At 46.0% G+C, this 22362-nt stretch overlaps 1 protein-coding gene across 1 annotated transcript in view; it reads left to right on the top strand.

Annotated features, from left to right (window-relative positions):
- Window positions 1–22362, top strand: part of LOC129710042 (supervillin-like) — a 139444-nt gene that overhangs the window by 12714 nt on the left and 104368 nt on the right. Inside the window, 3 exon segments of the mRNA XM_055656726.1 lie at window positions 6770–6831; window positions 10938–11083; window positions 19181–19427. Of these exon segments, the coding sequence (XP_055512701.1) occupies window positions 6770–6831; window positions 10938–11083; window positions 19181–19427 (455 nt within the window).

Below are 22362 nucleotides of genomic sequence, written 5' to 3'. Positions count from 1 at the left end.
CCGAAGAGCCTGTTTCCGTACTGTGTCTCTAAATGAAACTAAAGTCATTCAGCATGGAAAATCAGACACTGTGTCCAGGCTGACCATCGACCATCATTTATCCTGATCTATCACCAGTCCTGGGTTTTTTTCTCCTCACATTCCTAGGGCTCCCAACATTGGTTGAGAGTTGGGAGGGAGAAATTGCGAGAGACCAAGCCCGAGGGAGTGTAGTGATCGAGGGAGGTGGGGGTGTGGGAGCTTGAAATTGTGTAATCTGGTGCATACTGTAGCGAGTCTTTTAACTTACACTTGGATGTGATATTTATGCTTTAAATTTGATTAGCTATTAATGTTAGGCTAAATTGCATTCTTAATTACATTCCACAGTAGAGCCAGGCTCTGATCAACAGGTGAATGATCATCACATGAATGATCTTTGTGTATTCATGTATGGAAATCAGATTATACTTGGCCCATGTTGACCAACCTGGGTCCCACTGCACACCTGGTACTACTCCTGACCCTGACTCCAGTTGCATAAATTCTCTCATTCCTGACCCCGAGTCCAGCCTTACACCAGGCCCCCTATTCTACCCTGATCATAGCTGCTTACCTGCTTAGGTTCCCAGTGCTGAACACTCCCATTGTCCCAGATTTGACTGCACAACTAGTACTACTCCAGTCCTTGACTCTGGATGCACACTTGGCCTTGCTCCTAGCCCCTCTGCACTGACAATATATCTGGCCTGCACATAAAGCCCCATATCTGACCCCCTGGACTTAACCTATTGCATTCAGATGCTTATCTAATGCAGTCATCATTTATGGGGCACTTCACGGACCAAATTTTGTAAAATAAAATTTGCTACATCCATTGGCTTCCTTGTTATCTAACATACAAGTTACTTTGTCAAAGAAGTCATCAATTGGTTGAACACAATTTCTCATCCATAAAATGATACTCACTCAGCTGTACAGGTATAAGTACTCTGTTACAAATTTCCTTCATTTTCCTGACAGACTATCCATTTTCACCCTTAATATTTTCAGTAATTAGCTGTCTTCCTCTCAGCTGGGACTTTTCCAAAATGCAAAGTCCTATAACTATATATTTAAGCAATAATATTCTATTTAATGTGATCTTGAGAGTACATAATATTTTCTGTGGTATTCATAACACAACAATGATAAAAAAGATCTTTGATTTGATTGCAACCTACCAACATGCATACATAATCAGGGCTCTCACTTAACTTTTTTTCCCTGTTGCCAGCCGGGCAACCTAGGCAACTTTTCAGGTTGCCATATGACAGTTTAGGTGGTCATTTAGGACAGCTTGCATGATGCGTGCGATAATGTGTTCGGACGAAGTGCGTAGTTACCAGTCAGAATTATGCTCAATGAAGCATTCACATATTATTTCTGTATCAAATAAAGTCACAAACTAAACATATTCACCAATCAAGACATGATATATACCACAATGACATGCAGCAAAATTATAATACAGTATCTCGACACTTTTTGCACATTGCAATTAGTTCTTTCCACTTCCAAACAAAAATGTGGTTGGATTATGCAAGCATGTTTTCTGTGAAGGACTGAAAATTATCATGACATGGCCATAGCATGGGTGGTTATGGCTATTGGTATAGAAACACTCTCCCTTCCCACATAATTTATCCATAACAAGATATACAGGTTGCAAGGAAATTTCTAAAGGCATTTTTGATAATAGCTGTTAAAACCGACTATACCCATCTGATAGGTTACACTAACTGACAAGAGATGGCCAAAGGACATAACTGCAGCCAGGGGCCGAAAACCCGGGGGGGTCAGAGGGGCCACGTCCCCTCCATGTTTTGAGAGGTGGGGGACGTCCCCCCCAAGTTTTTGTCATTCGGATTTTAAAATCCGGTGATCGAGGACGCCGATTGGAGGAGAGAGACGTCGGTCGGCAGGCAATGGGGGTGGGACATGATTCAGTGCGGTGATTGGAGGAGGGAGGAATTGCACAATCCTGTGCCTCATCCGCAGACATGATGATCCCGGCTGGGTCTCTGGCGCTGTCCTGTCCCGTCCCCTCCTGAGTACCCCCCCCCGCGGGTGGCCAGAGAGGTCGGCAGCAAAGATCCTTCGCTATAGGATCTATGATCTTTGGTCAGCAGTCAGACGGGCCAGCGCAGAGAAACAGCGCTAAACCCAGCTAACTCTGCCTGTCCTGCCAGGTGAGCTTACAGCCCAGCCTGGACTTGCAGGAAATATGGCCAGCGTGGAGAAGCAGCGTCCCGTCAGTCCAGGCAGGGCTGTAGTTAACCCGGTGAGACAGGCAGAGTTGAACTGCATTTAGCATTGGATTGAGCTTCCGAAGCCGCGCGTGTGTGTTTTATGTGTGAGTGTGCGCATGCGCGTGTGGCTGCCAAAACATTGTATCCCCCCGTCCCCTCCATGTTCTGATAGCGAGTTCCGCACTTAACTGCAGCAAATGTTCTTTTGGTGATATGTTTAAAGGAGTCAAAACACCACATTATCGGACATTCAAATTAGATGTATGTATTGTGAACAGCAATGAAGATACCCAGTTTGTACACACCGGATTTTTTTAAAATTATCGATAAACGCTGTTTCCATCATTCCCACCAGAATTAATGTTAAAATTTCAACTGAAAAATCACCTGACCAAATTTGTGATGTATATGACTGAAATAAAACTTGGATAAATCCATCGTATAGTTGTGAATGTTGCTCATTAAATAACTACAGTACTGATACCCCATATTAAGAGCATTGATTTGCCGTTAAAATGAATTCTGTAATAATGTGTCAACGGTAGCGATGACAATTGAACACTGCAGTTTTAATGTTTCATGTGTTCACAATTTAATTAATTCATCTTTATGGATTAAAACAAATAATATCATTGAGAATTAAAACACATTCCGTTATCAAACATAGTCAATGTTCGCTCTGAAGACAATTCCAGCACAATAGGGTCAGTAAGGGAGGGGGGGGGGGGGGGGGGTGTGAATCAGTGCAGAATGGATAGATGGCGGGGGGGGGGGGGGGGGGGGGTTGTTGAGAAGGCAATCGGTGCAGAATGGAAGGATTGAGGCAGGTCTATTAGTACGTGTTGTTTGGAGTATGTAAAATTGTGAGGGGAGAGCTCGGGGGATGTCAGTGGTGTTGAATGGGGGGATCAGTACGGGATGGATGGGGGGGGGGGCATCTGTGCAGGATGAATGGGTCGGAACAGTACAGGATGAATGGGGGTAGACAAAAATGCTGGAGAAACTCAGCGGGTGAGTCAGCATCTATGGAAGGAAATAGGCAACGTTTCGGGTCGAGACTCTTCTTCAGACTGTATCCCTTATTCTTCGTGAATGGGGGAATCAGTACAGGATGGATGGGGCGGGGATCAGCGCAGGATGAATGGGTGGGGGATCAGTACAGGATGAATGGGGGGCTCAGTACAGGATGAATGTGGGAGCAGGCGGGGATCAGTACAGGATGAATGGGGGGCTCAGTACAGGATGAATGGGATATCAGTACAGGACGAATGGGGGATCAGTACAGGAAGAATGGGGGATCAGTACAGGAAGAATGGAGATTCAGTACACGATGAATAGGGGATCAGTATAGGATGAATGAGGGGATCAGTACAGGGTGAATGGGTGGGATCAGTAAAAGATGAATGGAGAGATCACTACAGGATGGATGGGGGGGATGAGTAAAAGATGAATGGGGAGATCACTACAGGATGGATGCAGGGGTTGATGCAGGGTAAATGGAGGGTGGGTCCGTATGGGATGAATGGGGGATCAGTGCAGGATGGATGGGGGAGCAGTGCAGGATGGATGGGAAAGGCGGTCAGTACAGGATGAATAGGGGGATCGGTACAGGATGGATGGGAAGGGAGGTGAGTACAGGATGAATTGGGGGACAAGTGTACGATGGATGGGGGGGAGGGGTGGCAGGAGAATCAAGGCGAGGTGGATAGGGAGATCAGTGCAGGATGAATAAATGGGGGGGTTGATGGGGAGGGGGGTGTCAGTGTGGAATGAATAAAGGCGGGAATGGGGATCAGCTCGGAATGGAGAGGAGGGGCCTCAGAATAAGGGGGGTGGAGGGGGACATACAAGAGAGAGAGAGAGAGAGAGAGAGAGAGAGAGAGGTGGGGAGGAAGGAAAGTCAACGTTCATCGGACAGGGACGGCATCATTGGCCGTCCCTGTCCACCGCCAAGTACTGCCGCCAAAGGGGGAGGCAATTGGGATCTCCTCGTCACCGCCTCCCCTCCTCTGCCAGCCAACAGGAAGGTGTAGGGCCAAGCGGTGCAGCTGCTTCAGATGGTGGAAGGAACCCTCCCCCTCCCTCCCTCCTCCTGGCCTCGGCGTGTGGGAGGGTTTGTTTTGAAAGCAGCGGCCACAATCAGGGGGGCGGGGTGCGGGTGGAGAAGGATTAGGTGGAGTCGCTGTCGCCGCTGCGTGGGGCCGTCATTCGATCTGACCCTCCATCACACCGTATCTAGTATCTTTGCCCGCACTACAGTCAATGCCGACACGAAACGTCACGTTCCTTTTCTCCAGAGTTGCTGCCTGACCCGCTGAGTTATTCCAGTTTTTTGTGTCTATTTTCGGTATAAACCAGTATCTGCAGTGCCAAGCCGGACAAAATGACTCGGCATTTAGGTTGCCCGACAGCATTTTGGGTGGTCAATGGCACCCGGGCAACCGCTAATTTCTAGCCCTGATTATTATATTACAGTTAATATGTACTGAAGGGAAATATTTGTTCTAATGCTCCCCATTCTCAATTACTTTTACATTGAAGTGATTGAAATCCAAGTGAAGTTTAAATGGCATCATAAAAATAAAACCTCCGGAATGGATGATATTCATTATGTGGTTGGTTGAAGTCAGTATCAGCACAATTACTATATTAAACTTTGAATCTTTAACCTGTCAAAGATTTGGGGGGTAGGTGGGGGGGGGGGGGGGGGGGGGGGGGGGGAGTGCTTTAGACATAGTCAACGAGGTAAATAAACTTAATAGTTGAGTAGCAAATGACAATAGTGCTACCTTCCCAATTTTTAACTGAAGGAAATAATGGGATATCGGGGCTATATATTGTGACAGCCAGCCTGACACCTTGCATAACATTTTAATATTACACTTATCCAATCCCCTTGGATATTCCGGGTTAATAAATTAAGGTTTTGTCAACTAATTACAAATCAGGCTAATTACAAATCAATAACTTTAGTCAACTCCGAAACATGAAGCGCTGAGTGTTGGGATTCAGACATCACGGACAATAGGCCTCAGTTCCCCGCTCGCATCTGGCAGTGCTCTCCGTCTGATTCAGGGGCTGCGGAGTGTTTTTGAAAGTGGGGGGCTGAGCGATTACTGATCACAGGCTTAGGGGTACCCGGTGAGGGAGTGGAGTGAACTAGTGGGGGAGGGTGTGCCTCCCCTCCCACGGTTGGGACTTTTTGAAATTTGATGTATGCTTTAGTGCATTTTAGAAGTATGATTTCAATGTTTTTTGTTTTAAGTAGTTTTAAGATGTAACTTTTTCCACACAAAGGGAGGTGGGTGTATGGAACAAGCTGCCAGAGTAGGTAGTTGAGACAGAGCGTGAAATATTCTGTGATCAGCGTGTGAGCGTGAAAATTTGGCGAAATGTGTGATTCTCACGCTCAAGGTGTGAGAGTTGGCAGCTCTGCATTCCCATCAACTTCTGCTGTGTTCTGTCACTCATCCACAAACTGGAGGCATGCATCCCCCTTTTAATCGACTAACCCACATATTCTTGCTTTGTGGAAGGAAACTGGAGAACGCAGGGAAACCCACACGGTCGCAGGTGATTGGGAAAACTCAACGCTGTGCCAGAGGTCGTGAGTGAGCCAACGGCTCTGACACAGTGAAGCAACAGCTCTACCAGTTGTGCTAATGTAGCATCCATAACATTTATATGTGTATATATGTTGAGAAATGAGCTTTTGCAACAAGTGTGGGATCTACTTCACCCAGCATCAGAGTGGACCACCTAACTGGCCCCGAGAGCACGGATACCAGTGCTCGCAACCTCATGGTGGCTCTCCATCTCAGAGCATCTTGTTCAAGATCCCTGCCTTTGCATCGTGATTGGCCCAGCGTGATTGGAAAGCATTTCCTCCTTTCTATCTTCACATTACCATGCTCCCGAATGGTCCTTCCATAAGCTGGGGTACCGTCTGATTAACTTCCACCCCGGTGTGGACATTGGACTTTGTCTGACGTGCCACAATGCTGAGAACTATATTCTACACTCCGAATCTTCCCCTTTGCTCTACCGTTTGTGCTTGATTGTACTTATGTCTGGTACAACAACTTGTCTTGAGCATGCGGAACAAAACTTGCTTGTTGCAGGTGAGAATAATAAACCTAACTAATCTTCCTCTCCCTTCCAATCCTGAGTCTCTCCGCCGTGATCTCCTCCCACATTCCTACATGGCCCACATGCCTAGGTTCCGCGGCTGGCGATGCAATGGCAGGGACGTTGATGGAATGGCCGCGTTTAGAATTTACAGCAGGACAGGGAAAGTAATCCCACTAAATGTGGTCAGGATAGTCCCAGGCAGCCATTCTCTCCTCCCTAATTAGAGTACGGAGTTGGGTTCTTCTACATTGTTATCATATCCCCTGTGTGAATTGTATGATAATGTATACAGGCACTACCTCTGCTGCAAGTAGGACAGAAATCTCCGTCCCTTCACTAACTAAGCATGTCATGGTTTCCTTTCACAGAGGATGAGAAGATGGATGCGAGGTCAAAGCTGAGTGTGGCCGCAAAGATGTCCCTGTTTAAAGTAAGTGCTGTATTGTAGAGTATTGTCTGGCTTCTTATTGTAGAGTATTCAAGTCCATTTGGGCCAGAAAATGTCTAGTAGAGTGGAGGATGCGTTGAAGTGTGGTCATGAAACCAAAGTGTCAGCAGTTCTCAGGTCTCCATTTGAAGGTGAGTAATACGATAAACTTTATTCATACCCGGTGGGTAATTGGTCTGACGACAGTCACAACACACAAGGTACACAAAAACTTGAAATTAAAAGTGGAAAAAAAAGTGACTGTTGTCTGGCTACCGTTTGCACAGCTCCTTCACCAGAATAAATGAACAAACAAACAAACAAACAAACACAGACTTATCCCCTGGGCAGTGGATTCTAAACTAGAGTCCACCCCCCCTCCCCCCCTCCCCCACGCCGGGTCCCCATATCGCCCGCGAGGCCCCATTGCCGCTGAGGCTCCCATCACCGCCGCTGAGGCTCCTTCGGCCCAGAGGTGAATGGGGAAGGTTAGTTTATACAAGGGGACGCTCCAGCTGGTGACAGGAGCCACTGGTGACATAGGGTGAGGGGAGGGATGTGTCACCATCACAATTAAATTACATCAACAACCACAGAGCAGGGTGGCACGGTGGCACAGCAGTAGTGTTGCTGCCTTACTGCGCTTACAGCGCCGGAGACCCGGGTTCCATCCTGACTACGGGTGCTGTCTGTGTGGAGTTTGTACGTGTTCCCCGTGACCGTGTGGGTTTTCTCCGAGATCTTCAGTTTCCTCCAACATTCCAAAGATGTACGGGTATGTTGGTTGATTGACTTGATGTATGTGTAAATTGTCCCAAGTGTGTGTATTATAGTGTAAATGTGTGGGGATCGCTGGTCGGTGCGGACTCAGTGGGCCGAAGGGCCTGTTTATGTGTTGCAGCTCTAAATTAAACTAAACCAGTGCCATAAGCAGAGTAATGGAACATTGGACCATAGTATCATATCAGACAATGCCCACCTCAGTCAAGGCTTTGAGCCAAACACTTCCTTTCCAGATATAAATGAAGCCACGTTGGCAAGACCAAGAGTAAACTCAGTGACCATTTCTCTGAACACCTTCGCTTGGTCTGCCAAGGCTACAGGGTGACCCGGTTGCTAACCATTTTAACTCCCCTTTCCATTCCACCACTGACGTTGCTGTCCTGGGCCTCCTCCATTGCCAGAGTGAGGCCACACACAAACTGGAGGAGGAACAGCACCTCATATTCTGTCCACTTAGGTAACTTTCAAACCAACAGTATGAACATCAAGTTCTCCAATTTTAGACAACTTACCAACCCTTCCCCACATCTTATGGGCCTGTCCCACTTAGGCGACTGCAGGAGACTATGCAGTCGTCACATGGTCGCCACATGTTCGCAGGTGGTTGGCGGGGAGTCGCCTTCATGGTCGTGAGGAGTTCCCGCATTCTGGGAACTAGTCGCGGCCTCATTATGGTTGAAACATTACCGGCGCCCTGAATGAAGCTGCCATGCAGATTAGCGAGAATTCACGTGACGTAGGTGGGTCGTCAGGAGGTCCTAGTGGGTCGCCAGGAGGTCAAAGGTTCTCGTAGGTTCTCGTAGGTTGTAGCCGGTGCTGACCGGTGAATTTCATTGGCTCATTGGGGAAAAAAAACGTAAGCAGTAGTTCTCAGAACCAAGGATAACCGACTGGTAATGTTAATGTCCGCCGAGCTTCACAGCTGTGTATCTGGCTTATTAAAAGTTGGCTGGCTTCTTAAAAGTTGTCCCCACTCCTTCTTCCCCCTTCTCCCCCTTCTTCCTCACCACCCCCCCTCTTTTAAAGGACTTACCGTACACTGTGCTAGCCGTCTTAATTACAGCGCCAACCTTCCTGTTCATCGCGGTGTGTGTCTGTATCACCTTGACTTTGCACCGTGTGAATTTCAGACAGCGCTCCCCCCACTTGCCCTGGCTCCCGCCTTTCGATGTGTTTGTGTGTTCCACTCTGACAGTCGCCGTTCCAGTTGACGGTTTTTCAGGCGACTGCCGGCAACTTGACAGTCGCCGGCAGTCGCCTGAAAATCGCCTAATCTCCCCTCCCTGTTGCAGCCCCTCTCTCCCCTGTGCCCACCTGGATGAGCACCCATTTCTCCACTCGTCCCACCACAATCAATCTGAAGAAGGTTCCTGTCCCGAAATGTCACCTATCCATGTTCTCCAGAGATGCTGTCTGACCCGTTGAGTTACTCCAACATAGAACATTTGAACATTTTTGAAAATAGAACATTTTTGACCTACTTCAGTGCTTTATTTCTTTCAGGACCTTTGACATAAAAGGTTGCAAATATTATAATTGAGTTACAGTGTATATAGCCTTGTGGGGGTTAAATCACAACGGGCCAGGTAGCATCAATGGAGAACATGGATAGGTGATGTTTTGGGTCAGGATCCTTCTTCAGACTGACTATGGGGGGAGGGGAAGAAAGCTGGGAGAATGAAAGGGGCAGGACATAGGTGAACAAGGTGAACACAGGTGACGGGGTGAATTGGAAATACTCCAGTTTTAGACCATTCTTAGCAACCCCCCCGCCGTCCCCTTCCCCTTCCTCTCCCTCACCCGCCTGCACTCACACCTGTTTTCCTCCCCTTCTCTGTCAGTTACATTCCTTCCTCTGGCTTCACAATTTGCAACTTTTCAATCATTTTGCCTCACACCTGTTTTAATCTCTGTCCTTTGTCCAGCCACCTGCCTATCTGTGGCCCCCCTCGCCTGTGTTCACCTATTACCTGCCATGCTCTGTCCAGCCCATTCTCTTCTCCAGCTTTCTTCCACCTCCTACCCCCTAAATCAGTCCGAAGAAGGGTCCCGACCCGAAACATCATCTATCCATGTTCTCCAGAGATGCTGCCTGACCCGCTGAGTTACTCCAGCACTTTGTGTCTTATGCTGATGTGATGTTTAACAAAGTATGTTTTATCAAAGTGGATTTGGATGTGGCAGTTGGTAGCAATTTGTATTGGGCTAAGACAATTCATTTTAGTTCACGGAAAAATGGAAACAGGTTCCTCAGCCCAACTGATTCATGCCGAACAAGATGCCCCAGCTAAGATACTCCCATTTCTCTATTTTTGGCCCATATCCCTCCAAACCTTTCCTGTCCATGTATTTGTCCAAGTGTCTTTTAAATGTTGTTGTAGTCCATGCCCCAACTACCTCCTCTGACAGCTCGTTCCATACACCCATACTATGTGGAAAACCTCATAGACCTCTATTTCCTATGTTCATAGAGTCATAGAGTGACACAGTGTGGAAACAGGCCCTTCGACCCAACTTCCCCACACCGGCCAACAATGTCCCTGCTACACTGGTCCCACTTGCCTGCGCTTGGTCCATATCCCTCCAAACCTGTCCTATCCATGTACCTGTCTAACTGTTTCTTAAATGTTGTGATAGTCCCAGCCTCAAATACCTCCTCTGGCAGCTTGATCCATACACCCACCACCCTTTGTGTGAAAAAGTTACCCCTCTGATTCCTATTAAATCTTTTCCCCTTCACCTTGAACCTATGTCCTCTGGTCCTCGATTCCCCTACTCGATTGCCCTATTCAGAAGTAACAAAAGATTTGGAGAGAAAGCACAAGGAAGATGCAGTGGCTGAATGGCACAGCTGGTAGAGACTCTTTCTCACAGCACAAGTGACTCGGGTTCAACCCTGCATTCTGGTGCTGTCTGCATGGAGTTTGCATGTTCATTCGGTGACCACATGGGTTTCCTCCCACGTCCGAAAGAAAATGCCCCTAGTGTGGTGAGAGGTTGAATGTGTGGGTAATTGATAGATATGTGGGGAATTTAACTTGGGATGGTGTAAATGTGTGCTTGTTTGCTTGTGAACTGAAGGGCCTGTTACTGTGCTGTATGCCTCTATGAATCCATGTTTCAGACAGTCCCATCTCTGCTGAGGAAGTTGGTTCTGAAATAAGATAATGCTGTTTGGTTTCTGTAACCAGACAGGAAACAGAGACAAATGTTTAACTAACTGTCAGCTGTGAGTCTTGGGAATGTAATGTTAGAACCTGCCCAGTTTTTGCCCAGAATGATTTGGTCTCTTTCTGTTTTGCCCATGCTGTTTACACTTGCATTAGGAACTAGAGAAAACCTCCCCTGCAGAATCTGCCTCCCCGTTGCGACCTCACAGCAAAAATGCAGCCCTGGAGCGCAGATTGCGCCGCACGCACGACCGAAGTCGTACACAGCCAGTAACGACGGAGGAGATGGTGGTAGCACACAGGTACGGGGTACATGGCAGAGAGGGCTTGTGGTTATGGCAGTCTCTTCATCCCACACAACAGTGAATAAGTCCACTCGCTGACAGTATCTATGCTCACACCGTGCCTCCATATCCTCAACCAAGAACCCACGTGTATTGTCTGCCTTGTGGGATCTAGCTGTGTACAGGTTGTCTACCTCGTTTCCACCATGTATAGAAGCGACTATATATTAAGCCAAGCAGTTTTATGTACTGGTGAGGGATTTGTAAAGTTATTTTTCAATGGTAATTGGAACAAATTGTGTCACTTTCTTGTCCATTACCTGACCCAGTTTCAATGAAAACCCAAAGCTAAATGCTCGATGATGAGACCGTGAACGGGACTTATCTCTGACATATGCAGTGGTACCTGGATGCACAGATGGTATCCTGCGATTCGCCCAGTCGCCACACATCCCAACACACCCACCCTCTCCTGACCGAACACGACCCCACCTGCCGTCTGCTGACCTCCCTTTAGCCCCAACAGCCACCGTTGACATGTTGCACCCATCTCTGTCTGGTCATGGAGCATCATCTACATGTTAAGCCTTTGCCCCAATACCCTGGATCCTCAGCCTTCCCTCTCATCACCGGCTGGTTCTCTCCTGGGACCCCCCATGAGTGTGTCGTGCACTGGCTCAGAGGAAGGCTCCCATCCCACTGGAGGCCTGTACATGGCATCCAAACCCTCACCCTCTTGCATTGACAACGTTCCTGCTGATGGTCCCATGAAATGACTGGGGCTGAGAAGGAAAGATAGATCAGCCATGATTGAATGGCAGAGTAGACCTGATGGTCTGAATGGCCTAATTCTGCTCCAATAACTTACAAACTTATGAACAGAAGCTTGAACATGTGAACAGAAGTTGACCGTTCCACTGCGGCTGTGTGCACGAGGATTGTCCCTGGCGCTGGAGGCTCTTAGTCCTGCTGTGCATGCATTAAAACCCCCAGAGATACCTGTGTCTTTTAGCAAACAGTCCCAATAATGTTTCACTTCCATAAAGCATTTTAACATTCCATCCATTCAAGATACGTTTAAGAATCTGGATTTTGTCCAGAGGTTATTCCCCAGTTATGCATAATCTCTAAAATTCACCATTTCAACACTGAACGATCTCTGGCTACCTGAAGGCTATTTGAAAATTGCTTTCCTCTTCAAACTTCCAGTCCATTAAATGGTTCTTGAACCATTGTGTGGCGCTGCAGCCAGTGTCCGTATGATGTCATAATGCCCCTGTCCCACTTAGGAAACTTGAACGGAAACCTCTGGAGACTTTGCGCCCCACCCAAGGTTTCCGTGCGGTTCCCGGAGGTTCCCGGAGGTTTTTGTCAGTCTCCCTACCTGCTTCCACTATCAGCAACCTCCGGCAACCACCTGCAGCCTCCGGGAACCACACGGAAACCTTGGGTGGGGCACAAAGTCTCCAGAGGTTTCCGTCCAGGTTTCCTAAGTGGGACAGGGGCATTACTGTTGATCTGATAGAACCAACAGCAAATCAAAGTGCAACATGAGGAAAGTGTTTGTGTCAGGTGGAATCTGAGTATTCATAAGTTGATAAGTTCTAGGAACAGAATGAGGCCATACGGCCATCAGATCTACTCTGCCATTCAATCAAGGTTGATCTATCTTTCACTCTCAACCCCATTCTCTTGTCTTCTCCCCATAACCCCTGACATCTGTACTAATCAAGAATGAAGAATCTATCTCTGCCTTAAAAATACCCATTGACTAAAGCCCCTGTCCCACTTTCCTGAGTTACCATGAATTCTCCCGAGTTTTCCCCGATTCGATTCAAACTTGGAGATGCCAGCCGTAGGTACTCGGGGCTATATTCTTACTCGTGGACACAGTCATTTTTTGAGGACAGTCAACATGCTAAAAATCTCCGTCGAGGACCAACTTACCTGATTTATGCTCCTGACTGCAAGGAAAAACGAACTATTTCTTCTGCTTCAAGTTTGATTCCCTAGCTCTGGGTAAAAAGACTCTGTACATCTACCTATTGTATTATAATTTGGATGAGAATGTACAAAAGAGTGAGGCAGAGCTGGAAACATTGTATATATGGACTTCAGCGGGGCATTTGAAAAGAGTCAGTAAGTTTGCTGATGACCATTAAAGTAGGGGTGATAGTGAAGATGGCTATCAAAAATGACAGCAGGATCTTGATCAATTAGGCAAGTGGGCTGAAGAAGAATGGAGTTTAATACAAATAAATGCGAGGTGTTGAATTTTGGGAAGCCAAACCAGGGCAGGACCTTCACAGTGAATGTTTAAGAAAGAACTGCAGATGCTGGAACAATCGAAGGTAGACAAAAAATGCTGGAGAAACTCAGCGGGTGAGGCAGCATCTATGGAGAGAAGGAATAGGCGACTTTTCGGGTCGAGACCCTTCTTCAGACTGATGCTGGGGGTGGGGGAGGGGGAAAGAGAAAATAACGTTTCTCTTTCCTCTCCTCCCCGACATCAGTCCCGAAACATCACCTATTCCTTCACAGTGAATGGCAGGGTTCTGGAGAGTGTTGAGGAGTAGAGAGATCTAGGAGTGCCGGTGTATAGTTCCTTGAAAGTGGCATCACAGATATATTGGGTCATCAAGAAGGCTTTCAGCATATTGGTCTTCATCAGTCAAGGTATTGATTATAGAAGCTGGGATGTTATGTTACAGTTGTTCAAGACATTAGTGAGGCCACACTCATTGTATTGTGTTCAGTTTTGGTCACCCTGTTACAGGAAAGATGTTCTCAGGCTGGAAAGAGTACAGAGAAGATTTACAAAGATGTTGCTAAGCCTGAGCTAGTGGGCAGGCTCGGACTTTATTCCTTGAAGCACAGGAGGATGAGGGATGATCTAATAGAGATGTATTAAATCATGAGGTGAATAGATCGAGTAGATGCAGAGTCTTTTACCCAGAGCTAGGGAATCAAGAAGCAGAAGAAATAGGTTTAAGGTGAGAGAGGAAATATTTACTAGGAACCTGAGGGACAATAATGCCACAGGAGATACCTGAGGCAGGGACAAATGCAACATTCAAAAGACATTTGGACAGGTACATGGATAAGAAAGACTTGGAGGGATATGGGCCAAACGCAGGCAGGTGGGACAAGTACTGATGGAGCACCTTGGTCGGTAGGGGCAAGTTGGGTCAAAGGACCTGTTTCCATGCTGAATGACTCTATGACTATGACCTACAGATGCTGGAATCTGAATGCTAATGGACAGACAACATTTTGGGTCAGGATCCACATTCTTAGAATGAAGTAGGATCCTGATCGAAGAAGGTCCTGATCAGAAATGTCATCTCTCCATTTCCTTCTACAGATGCTCCCTGATCCACTGAAATCCTCCAGCAATTTGTATTGGTCTTTCTATCTGATGTTACGTGGCAAAAATGAGTCCACCAGTTGCAGTGAATACATGCAGAAATGTTCATGTACATATAGATTATTAATCAGAATTGACAATAGAGATGTATTAAATCTCTAAAACACTTAAAGTGCTGTTATCAAAACCTTCTCAATATTATTTTATGGAAGATTAAATATCGGAGTAAATGGATTTCTCCAACAGGAGCATATCACAGAGACCAATATAACTGCCTGAAACAGCGCGAGGAAGAGCCATCATTAGCATCATACAGAATTGTAAATACTTCCATAGACAAATGCAGAATCTAATGTTTCTCTTTTTTGCTGTCATACTAAAAACTTTGTTTTCAAGGAATGTTAGATCATTTCAAATAGAAAGGAAAATGTGTTTCAACTGTGGGAGAATTCAACTCCAATTATTATCTTGTCAAGGAAAGAATACAGCTGAGTGTGGCAGCTCCTCAACACAGAATTAAACCATCTAGAGGGTGCCTTGACTGGGGAGGACATTGCCCCAGGATAGTAACCAACATAATCAAGAACCATTCATCTTCTAAAGTGAATCAAGGGCCACACACTCTGGTCATTCTCTTGTTGCCCCTCTCCCATCAGAAGGACAGAATCAAAAGCTTAAAAGCATGTACCTCTAGATTCAAGAAAAGCTTCCTCCCCACAGATTCAGGCTCTAAACTAACCTCACATAAGCTTATGATGTGTTCCCAATCTCCCAATCTACCTCGATGCAGCCACTGCACATTTTTTTAATCTGCACTTTCTCTGTAGCTGTAACACTATATTCCGTTTCCCTTTTCTTTACTCAAAGTGCGGTTTGATTGTACTCATGTACAATATGATTTGCCTGTATAGCATGCAAAACAAAGTTTGTCACTTTATCATGTGACAACAAAAAACTAAAAACTAGAGGCACTGTGGTGCAGTGGTAGAGTTGCTGCCTAAAGGGCCTGTCCCACTGTACGAGGTCATTCAAGTTCTCCCGAGTTCTCCCCTGATTCGAGCTTGTTTAATGTTCGTAGCGGGTACGTAGGAGCTTGTGGATGTCACGTAGTGGCTCGTACAAGTAACGGTAGGTACTTGGGAAATCCAGTCAACACTGTGAAAAATGTACACGAGTAAAAAAATACTCTATGTACCCGCTACGCACATTACATGAGCTCGAACCAGGGGAGAACTCGGGAGAACTCTTGAATTACCTCGTACAGTGGGACTGGCCCTTTACAGCGCTTTCAAGCCAGAGACGCGGGTTCAATCCCAACTAACATAGAAACATAGAAACATAGAAAATAGGTGCAGGAGTAGGCCATTTGGCCCTTCGAGCCAGCACCGCCATTCAATATGATCATGGCTGATCATCCAACTCAGTATCCCGTACCTGCCTTTTCTCCATACCCCCTGATCCCTTTAGCCACAAGGGCCACATATAACTTAAATATAGCCAATGAACTGGCCTCAACTACCTTCTGTGGCAGAGAGTTCCAGAGATTCACCACTCTCTGTGTGAAAAATGTTTTTCTCATCTCGGTCCTAAAGTCAAGTCAAGTCAAGTCACATTTATTTATATAGTACATTTACAAAAGCAACTCTCGTTGGCCAAAGTGCTTTACATTTGTTATAAGAATAATATAAACAAACAAACTAAATACATATATACATATAGCCCTTGCTCAGTGGATGTCAGGAAAGGCTTGGGAGTATAGATAAGATTTTAGTCTTGACTTAAAGGAGTCGATGGAGGGGGCATCAAAGTGGAGGAATTGTCATATTTTAGCTATCGTCCGAAGCTGAAAGAAGCTAGCTTTTACCACGGCATTGACTCGTTTGTCAGATTTCAGTGCTGAGTCAAATATCACGCCGAGGTTTTTGACGTGAGGTTTGAGTAGTGGGGTAAGGCTTCCAAGGATTTCCCCTCTACCCTTAAGCTGTGACCCCTTGTCCTGGACTTCCCCAACATCGGGAACAATCTTCTTGCATCTAGCCTGTACAACCCCCTAAGAATTTTGTAAATTTCTATAAGATCCCCCCTCAATCTCCTAAATTCTAGCGAGTACAAGCCGAGTCTATCCAGTCTTTCTTCATATGAAAGTCCTGACTTCTCACCAGATTCTCATGAATCAGTCTGGTGAACCTTCTCTGCACTCCCTCTATGGCAATAATGTCCTTCCTCAGATTTGGAGACCAAAACTGTACGCAATACTCCAGGTGTGGTCTCATCAAGACCCTGTACAACTGCAGTAGAACCTCCCTGCTCCTATACGGTGTTGTGTGTACGGAATTTGTACGTTCTCTGTGGACCCGTGTAAGTTTTTTCCGAGTACTTCGTTTTCCACCCTTACTCCAAAAACATACAGGTTTGTAGGTTGATTGGCTTGGTATAATTGTAAATTGTCCCTGGTGTGCGTAGGATAATGTTAATGTGCGGGGATCACTGGTTGGTACGGACTCGGTGGGCCGAAGGGCCGGTTTCCACACTGTATCTCTAAACTAAATACCTACACCAATGGTCTGAAGAAGGGTTCCATCCCAAAACATCACCCATCCTTTTCCTACAGAGATGTTGCTTGACTCACTGAGTTACTCCAGCACTTTGTGTCTATCTTCAATATCAATACAATTGCTTGTTCTTTTTGTGCTTGGAGTTTGACACAGTGAGAATGAGACTAGAAGCCACAACATGCTGGAGTACCTCTATGGGTCAGACAGCATCCCTGGAGAATATGGATAGGTGTTATTTAGGGTCTTAACGCTATGTTGTTCCAGGAGTGCCCGTGAATAGGCAAGGCCGACTGACATGGAAATTAATGAACAACCTGTGTGTCAAAGATCATTCACTGCTCCAGTCCAGAAGATCGCTGATGGGTGCCAGGAGATGAATAGAGTTTGTGAAATTTGAGAATAACAGGGTTAACATTTTAACCTCCACTAACATCATCCACTGCATCAGGTTTTTCCAATGCGCTTTCCCGAACATCAGCAAGATCAACGGTAGACTTTGTGACTGTTTCACTGAACACTTGGGCTCAGTACGACAAGGCTTGCTGGATCTGCTGGTTGCTAATCATGTTAACTCCCCTTCCCATTCCCATTCTGATATTCCTGTCCTAGCATACAAACTAACATTGAATTCTGCAATTTCAGTAAATAACCTACAAACAACCTTCCTTTGGTTATATATATATATGGAAAATCATAAATAATATATATATATGATTTTCCATCTCGTCTCTTCCCTCGACCCCACCTGTATCCATCTATCACTTGCAAGGCTTTACATAAAAAATAGGTGCAGGAGGAGGCCATTCGGCCCTTCGAGCGAGCAACGCCATTCATTGTGATGGCGCCATTCATTGAGAGGGACTTTGTCCTCTCCCCCTCATCCCCTAACAATCAGCCGGAAAGAAGGGTCCTGACGCAAAGTGTCCCCTATCCATGTTCCCCAGAGATGCTGCCATATTCTGACAAAAGTTCACAGCGAAGCAATAAAATGGAAACACAAGCGACAGCAGATGTTGGCATAGTGAGGAAGGATTGTAGAATTGAATTGCATTTATTTTAATACGGGTAAGATGGATTAATTCAGGATGTGGATAGATACACACGAAGTGTGGATAGGGATGTGGTAGCTGTTACGGAAACTGGCTAAGAGAGGAATGGGTCTGGCAGCTTAATGTTCCAGGTTTCGGGTGCTACAGGAGATATAAAGGTGCGGGTAAAAGAGTTGTTGATGTAGCTTTACTGATTAAGGTTGATGTCACGGCAGTAGTCTGAGATTACTGACAGTCTGAAGAATGGTCCTGGCCCAAAGCATCACCTTCCCATCTTCTCCAGAGATGTACCTGACCCGCTGAGTTACTCCAGCACTTCTCTTTTTGTAAACCAGCATCTGCAGTTCCTGGTATCACCTTTACATTTTAATCATCTGATGAAGGACTGTTCCCCTCTCCATAGTTGCTGCCTGATATGTACACAGCATTTTCTGATTTGCAGCATCCACATATTTTTGATTTTTGGTACAGTGTCATATTTTTGACTATGAATAAACTGCTTGGCAATAGTTTCTTGCCTCCAGTTTATTCCCAACCCCCACTACTTTCACTCTGAAGAAGGGGTTTGACCCAAAACATTACCTATTCTTTTCCTCCAGAGATGCTACCTGACCTGCTGAGTTACACAATATTTTGTATCTATCTTTAGCTTCTCACTTCCTACCTTACAAATCCCTCCATAAGATCACCTCTTAGTTGTCTTAGTTAGTGGAATACAACCCTAGTGAGTATGACCAGTTCAGCATCAGTTGACGACCTGGCCCCTCAAACCTGCCCTGTCATCCCGTGTGGTCTTTGGTGATCTGGGGTAGACGTTAACTCCTCTCCAGTGCCAGTGTTCAATAGCCCTCAAATCTCCGCTTCTTCAAAATCTTCTTCATCTATCTCCCCTTTAACTCCTCCCCGTTGATTCACTCTCCTGGTTAGATATTTCCAGAGATTCTCCACCCTAGGTATGAAGGGTGAGATTGGTTGATCTAAAGTCTGCAAGAGGGTTGAGTTGGGTGAGGAGTGAAGGTGTAAAGCGAGTTTAATGGGATTGACAGTCAGAGCAGGCACGAGGGCTGGCTGGTCTCATCGTGTTCCCATCTCTGTCTTCTCTTCCCTTGTATGGCTCTGTGTTGTGACATATGTAAACTCTTAGTCTCCCCAGAGCCCGCTCGCCAAAGTCGGTGGATGTGAGTGGACCGGAGGCCAGCGCAGAATCGCAGGAAGTGGAGGAGAGAGTGGACGAGAACTCCAAACTGAGCCTGAGTCAGAAGATGGCCCTGTTCGATAGCCTGTGCCAGCCGATGCCACACAAAGCACCCCAGCTGGAAGGGGCAAGCGAGCGCAGACAGAAAGGATTCCGCTATCGCACCCAGCCCGTCACCATGAGTGAAGTCCCAATGGTAATCATTACTCTCACTTCAATGTTGCTTCTTGCTGCTTTAGAGTAGATCATAGAGCTATAGAGCACAGAAACAGGCAGTATTGTTCTGTCACGTTGAAGGGACCTGAACAGTCTGAGTGTTGTGCAATTATCCCCAGTAAAAGTCACTGAAACATGTCACACTTTACTTAAAATCTTGAATGTCGTGTTCTCATCTCCTTTACTGGACTTTGTTGATGAGAACTTTGGTACAACTTGTTTATCAAAGCTCAGTATTCGGAGCAGTTGGCCCTTGTCCAGTATGTGGTGAAGATGCCCAGTTATCTGGTGAACATACTGGTTATCTGGTGAAGAAGTCTAAGATCTGGTTAAGGTGCCACAGACGATTGTCACAGTGGGCATTACTCCTCTCACTATGGTCCCTGTTGCAAAATGAATGGACAAATTGTAGATGGAATGGGCCCCCAGTGTTGGCCCCCGCAGATGATCAGCCACACCATACTGGGTTAGATTTCAAGTGCCCACTGAGTATGTCCATTGAGGTGCACTGCACGGTGGTTAATTCCCAGCTCATGTTTATTTAAGAGTATGTAACGGCTGGTGTGAGGCAGGAAACAGACATGGACAATGGTAAAATAGAATGTCAAGCTAAGCAACCATTCTGTCTACGTCAAGATTTTCTAGTTAAATTGTCTAGTGTACTTTTGATTTATGTATGAAGTCAAGCAGCAAACAGACCTAAATACTTGATTCAACAGGTTGTAGAAGCAAAACCCTTTCACAAGTTTTAAACAAATATTCTAATCCTGACTGGAAAATGCAAAAGTGGAATTGGCTCAGTGCATGGAGTGGGGAATGGTTCCGTAGAACAAGTTGGAGGCTGGAGCTGGGACTAATATGGGATTCCAGATGTGTGTTTAGTGTGCAATGGGCAATGAGGTTGAATACAGCTTTGGGAAGATGATGTATTGTCAATAGAGAGCTGAGAGTTGGTACTGGTGAAAGGAGCTGGGTTTAGTATGGAATTTGAGATGGTTTTAGTACAAAGTTTCGCTTGGAATAGGAGAGCGAGGGGAGGATTAGTTCAGGCAAGCAGGTTTGCAAAGGGGTAACAACAAGTTCCGTTTGGGGTAGAAGAGTGCTAACACGGGAGACCCAGGTTCAATCCTGACCACGGGTTCTGTCTGTGTGGAGTTTGCATGTTCTCTCTGTGACCGAATGGGTTTCCTCCGGGTGCTCCGGTTTCCTTCCACATCCAAAATATGTGCGGGTTTGTAGGTTAATTGGCCTATGAAAAATGCACCTGGTGTGCGGGGATGGATGATTAAGTGGGATGACATAGAACTAGTGTGGATGGATGATCAATGGTCAGTGTGGACTCTGTGCTGTACGTCTAAACTAAAGAAGAGTTAGATATACAGTGTGGAAACAAGTCCTTTGGGCCACGGAGTCCAAGCTGGCCATCAATCAACCATTCACACTAGTTTGTGTATTGGAAGGAATTGCAGATGCTGGTTTAAACCAAACATAGACACAGAATGCTGGAGTAACTCAGCAGGACAGTTAGCATCTCTGGTTAGAAGGAATGGGTGACGTTTTGGATCAAGACACTTTTTCAGACTGTTCAATGTCGTTCATGTTAGGGACAATTTACAGAAGCCCCTACAGGAAGAATGTGCAAACTGCACACAGATAGCACCCTTGGTCTGGATCAAACCTGGGTCTCCGGCGCTCTGAGACAGCAGCTCTACTGCTGCGTCATCGTACCGCCTGGCGAAGGGTGTCTCACGCTGGAGAGTTTAGTGTAGATCATAGTCATACAGCACAGAAACTGGCCCTTTGACTCAACTTGCCCCTGACGACCAAAATGCCCCATCTATACTAGTTGCACTGCCCGCATGTGGCCCATATCCCTCTAAACCTCTCCTGTCCAAATGTCTTTTAAATGTTATTATAGTAACTGGCTCAATTACCTACCCTGAAGCTCATTCCATACACCCACCACTCTGTGTAAAAACAAATTGTCCCTGAGGTTCCTATTTAATCTTTCCCCTCTCTCCTTAAACCTGTCCTCTGGTTCTTAATTCCCCTTCTCTGGGTAAAGGGCTCTGTGCATTCACCGTATCTATTTCCCACGTGATCTTAAACACCTGAGCTTAGTGCTGGAGAGTGGAGTGGATTTATTACAAGTGATAGGATCTGGATTTGTTTAAGAAGGAACTGCAGATGCAGGTTCATACCAAAGATAGACACAATAGACAATAGGTGCAGGAGTAGGCCATTCGGCCCTTCGAGCCAGCACCACCATTCAATGTGATCATGGCTGATCATCCCCAATCAGTACCCCGTTCCCTGCCTTCAACACAAAATGCATCTCTGGGGAAAAACAATAGGTGGTGCCTTGGCTCAGAAACCTTCTTCAGACTAGTCAGGAATAAGGGAAGGATTCAGTTCAAGAGAGGGAAGCAGGCATAGGGTTAGAATGGTAAAAGTGGGCAGATTTAGTAATTGAATGGAATAGAAGATGGATTCAATATCAGAGAAGGAAACTGAGTTTAGTGTGGAATGGGGATGGTTTCAATAAGGTGCTTCCGTTCACAGCCCATGGTTTCTTCCTGCTGCACAGACTGCGGGGCAGATGTAGGGGCTAATCTCATCATCTGCCATATGTAGCAGTGAGAATGTGAAGAAGACTCTGTGGTGGCTGCTGGGGTAGAGACGGAGCCTTGCCTTCCTATCAAAACACATGGGACTACTCTTCAGTTTTTGCTTTAATATCATTTCCTTCATTATTTAATTATTAGTAATCATTTGAGTTTCTTTTAATTAATACTCCAACTTTAATAATTTTTAAACACCTCTGACAATCAGGACATTTATAGAACATAGATCATAGAACAGGAACAGGCCCTTCGGCCCATAATGCCTGTGCTAAACTTGATAACCAACTCTTA

The sequence above is a fragment of the Leucoraja erinacea genome, chromosome 27 (assembly GCF_028641065.1).
Source record: "Leucoraja erinacea ecotype New England chromosome 27, Leri_hhj_1, whole genome shotgun sequence".
NCBI lineage: Eukaryota > Metazoa > Chordata > Chondrichthyes > Rajiformes > Rajidae > Leucoraja > Leucoraja erinaceus.
Note: the sequence above shows the minus strand (reverse complement) of the source record. Positions and strands in the feature narration are given on the sequence as shown.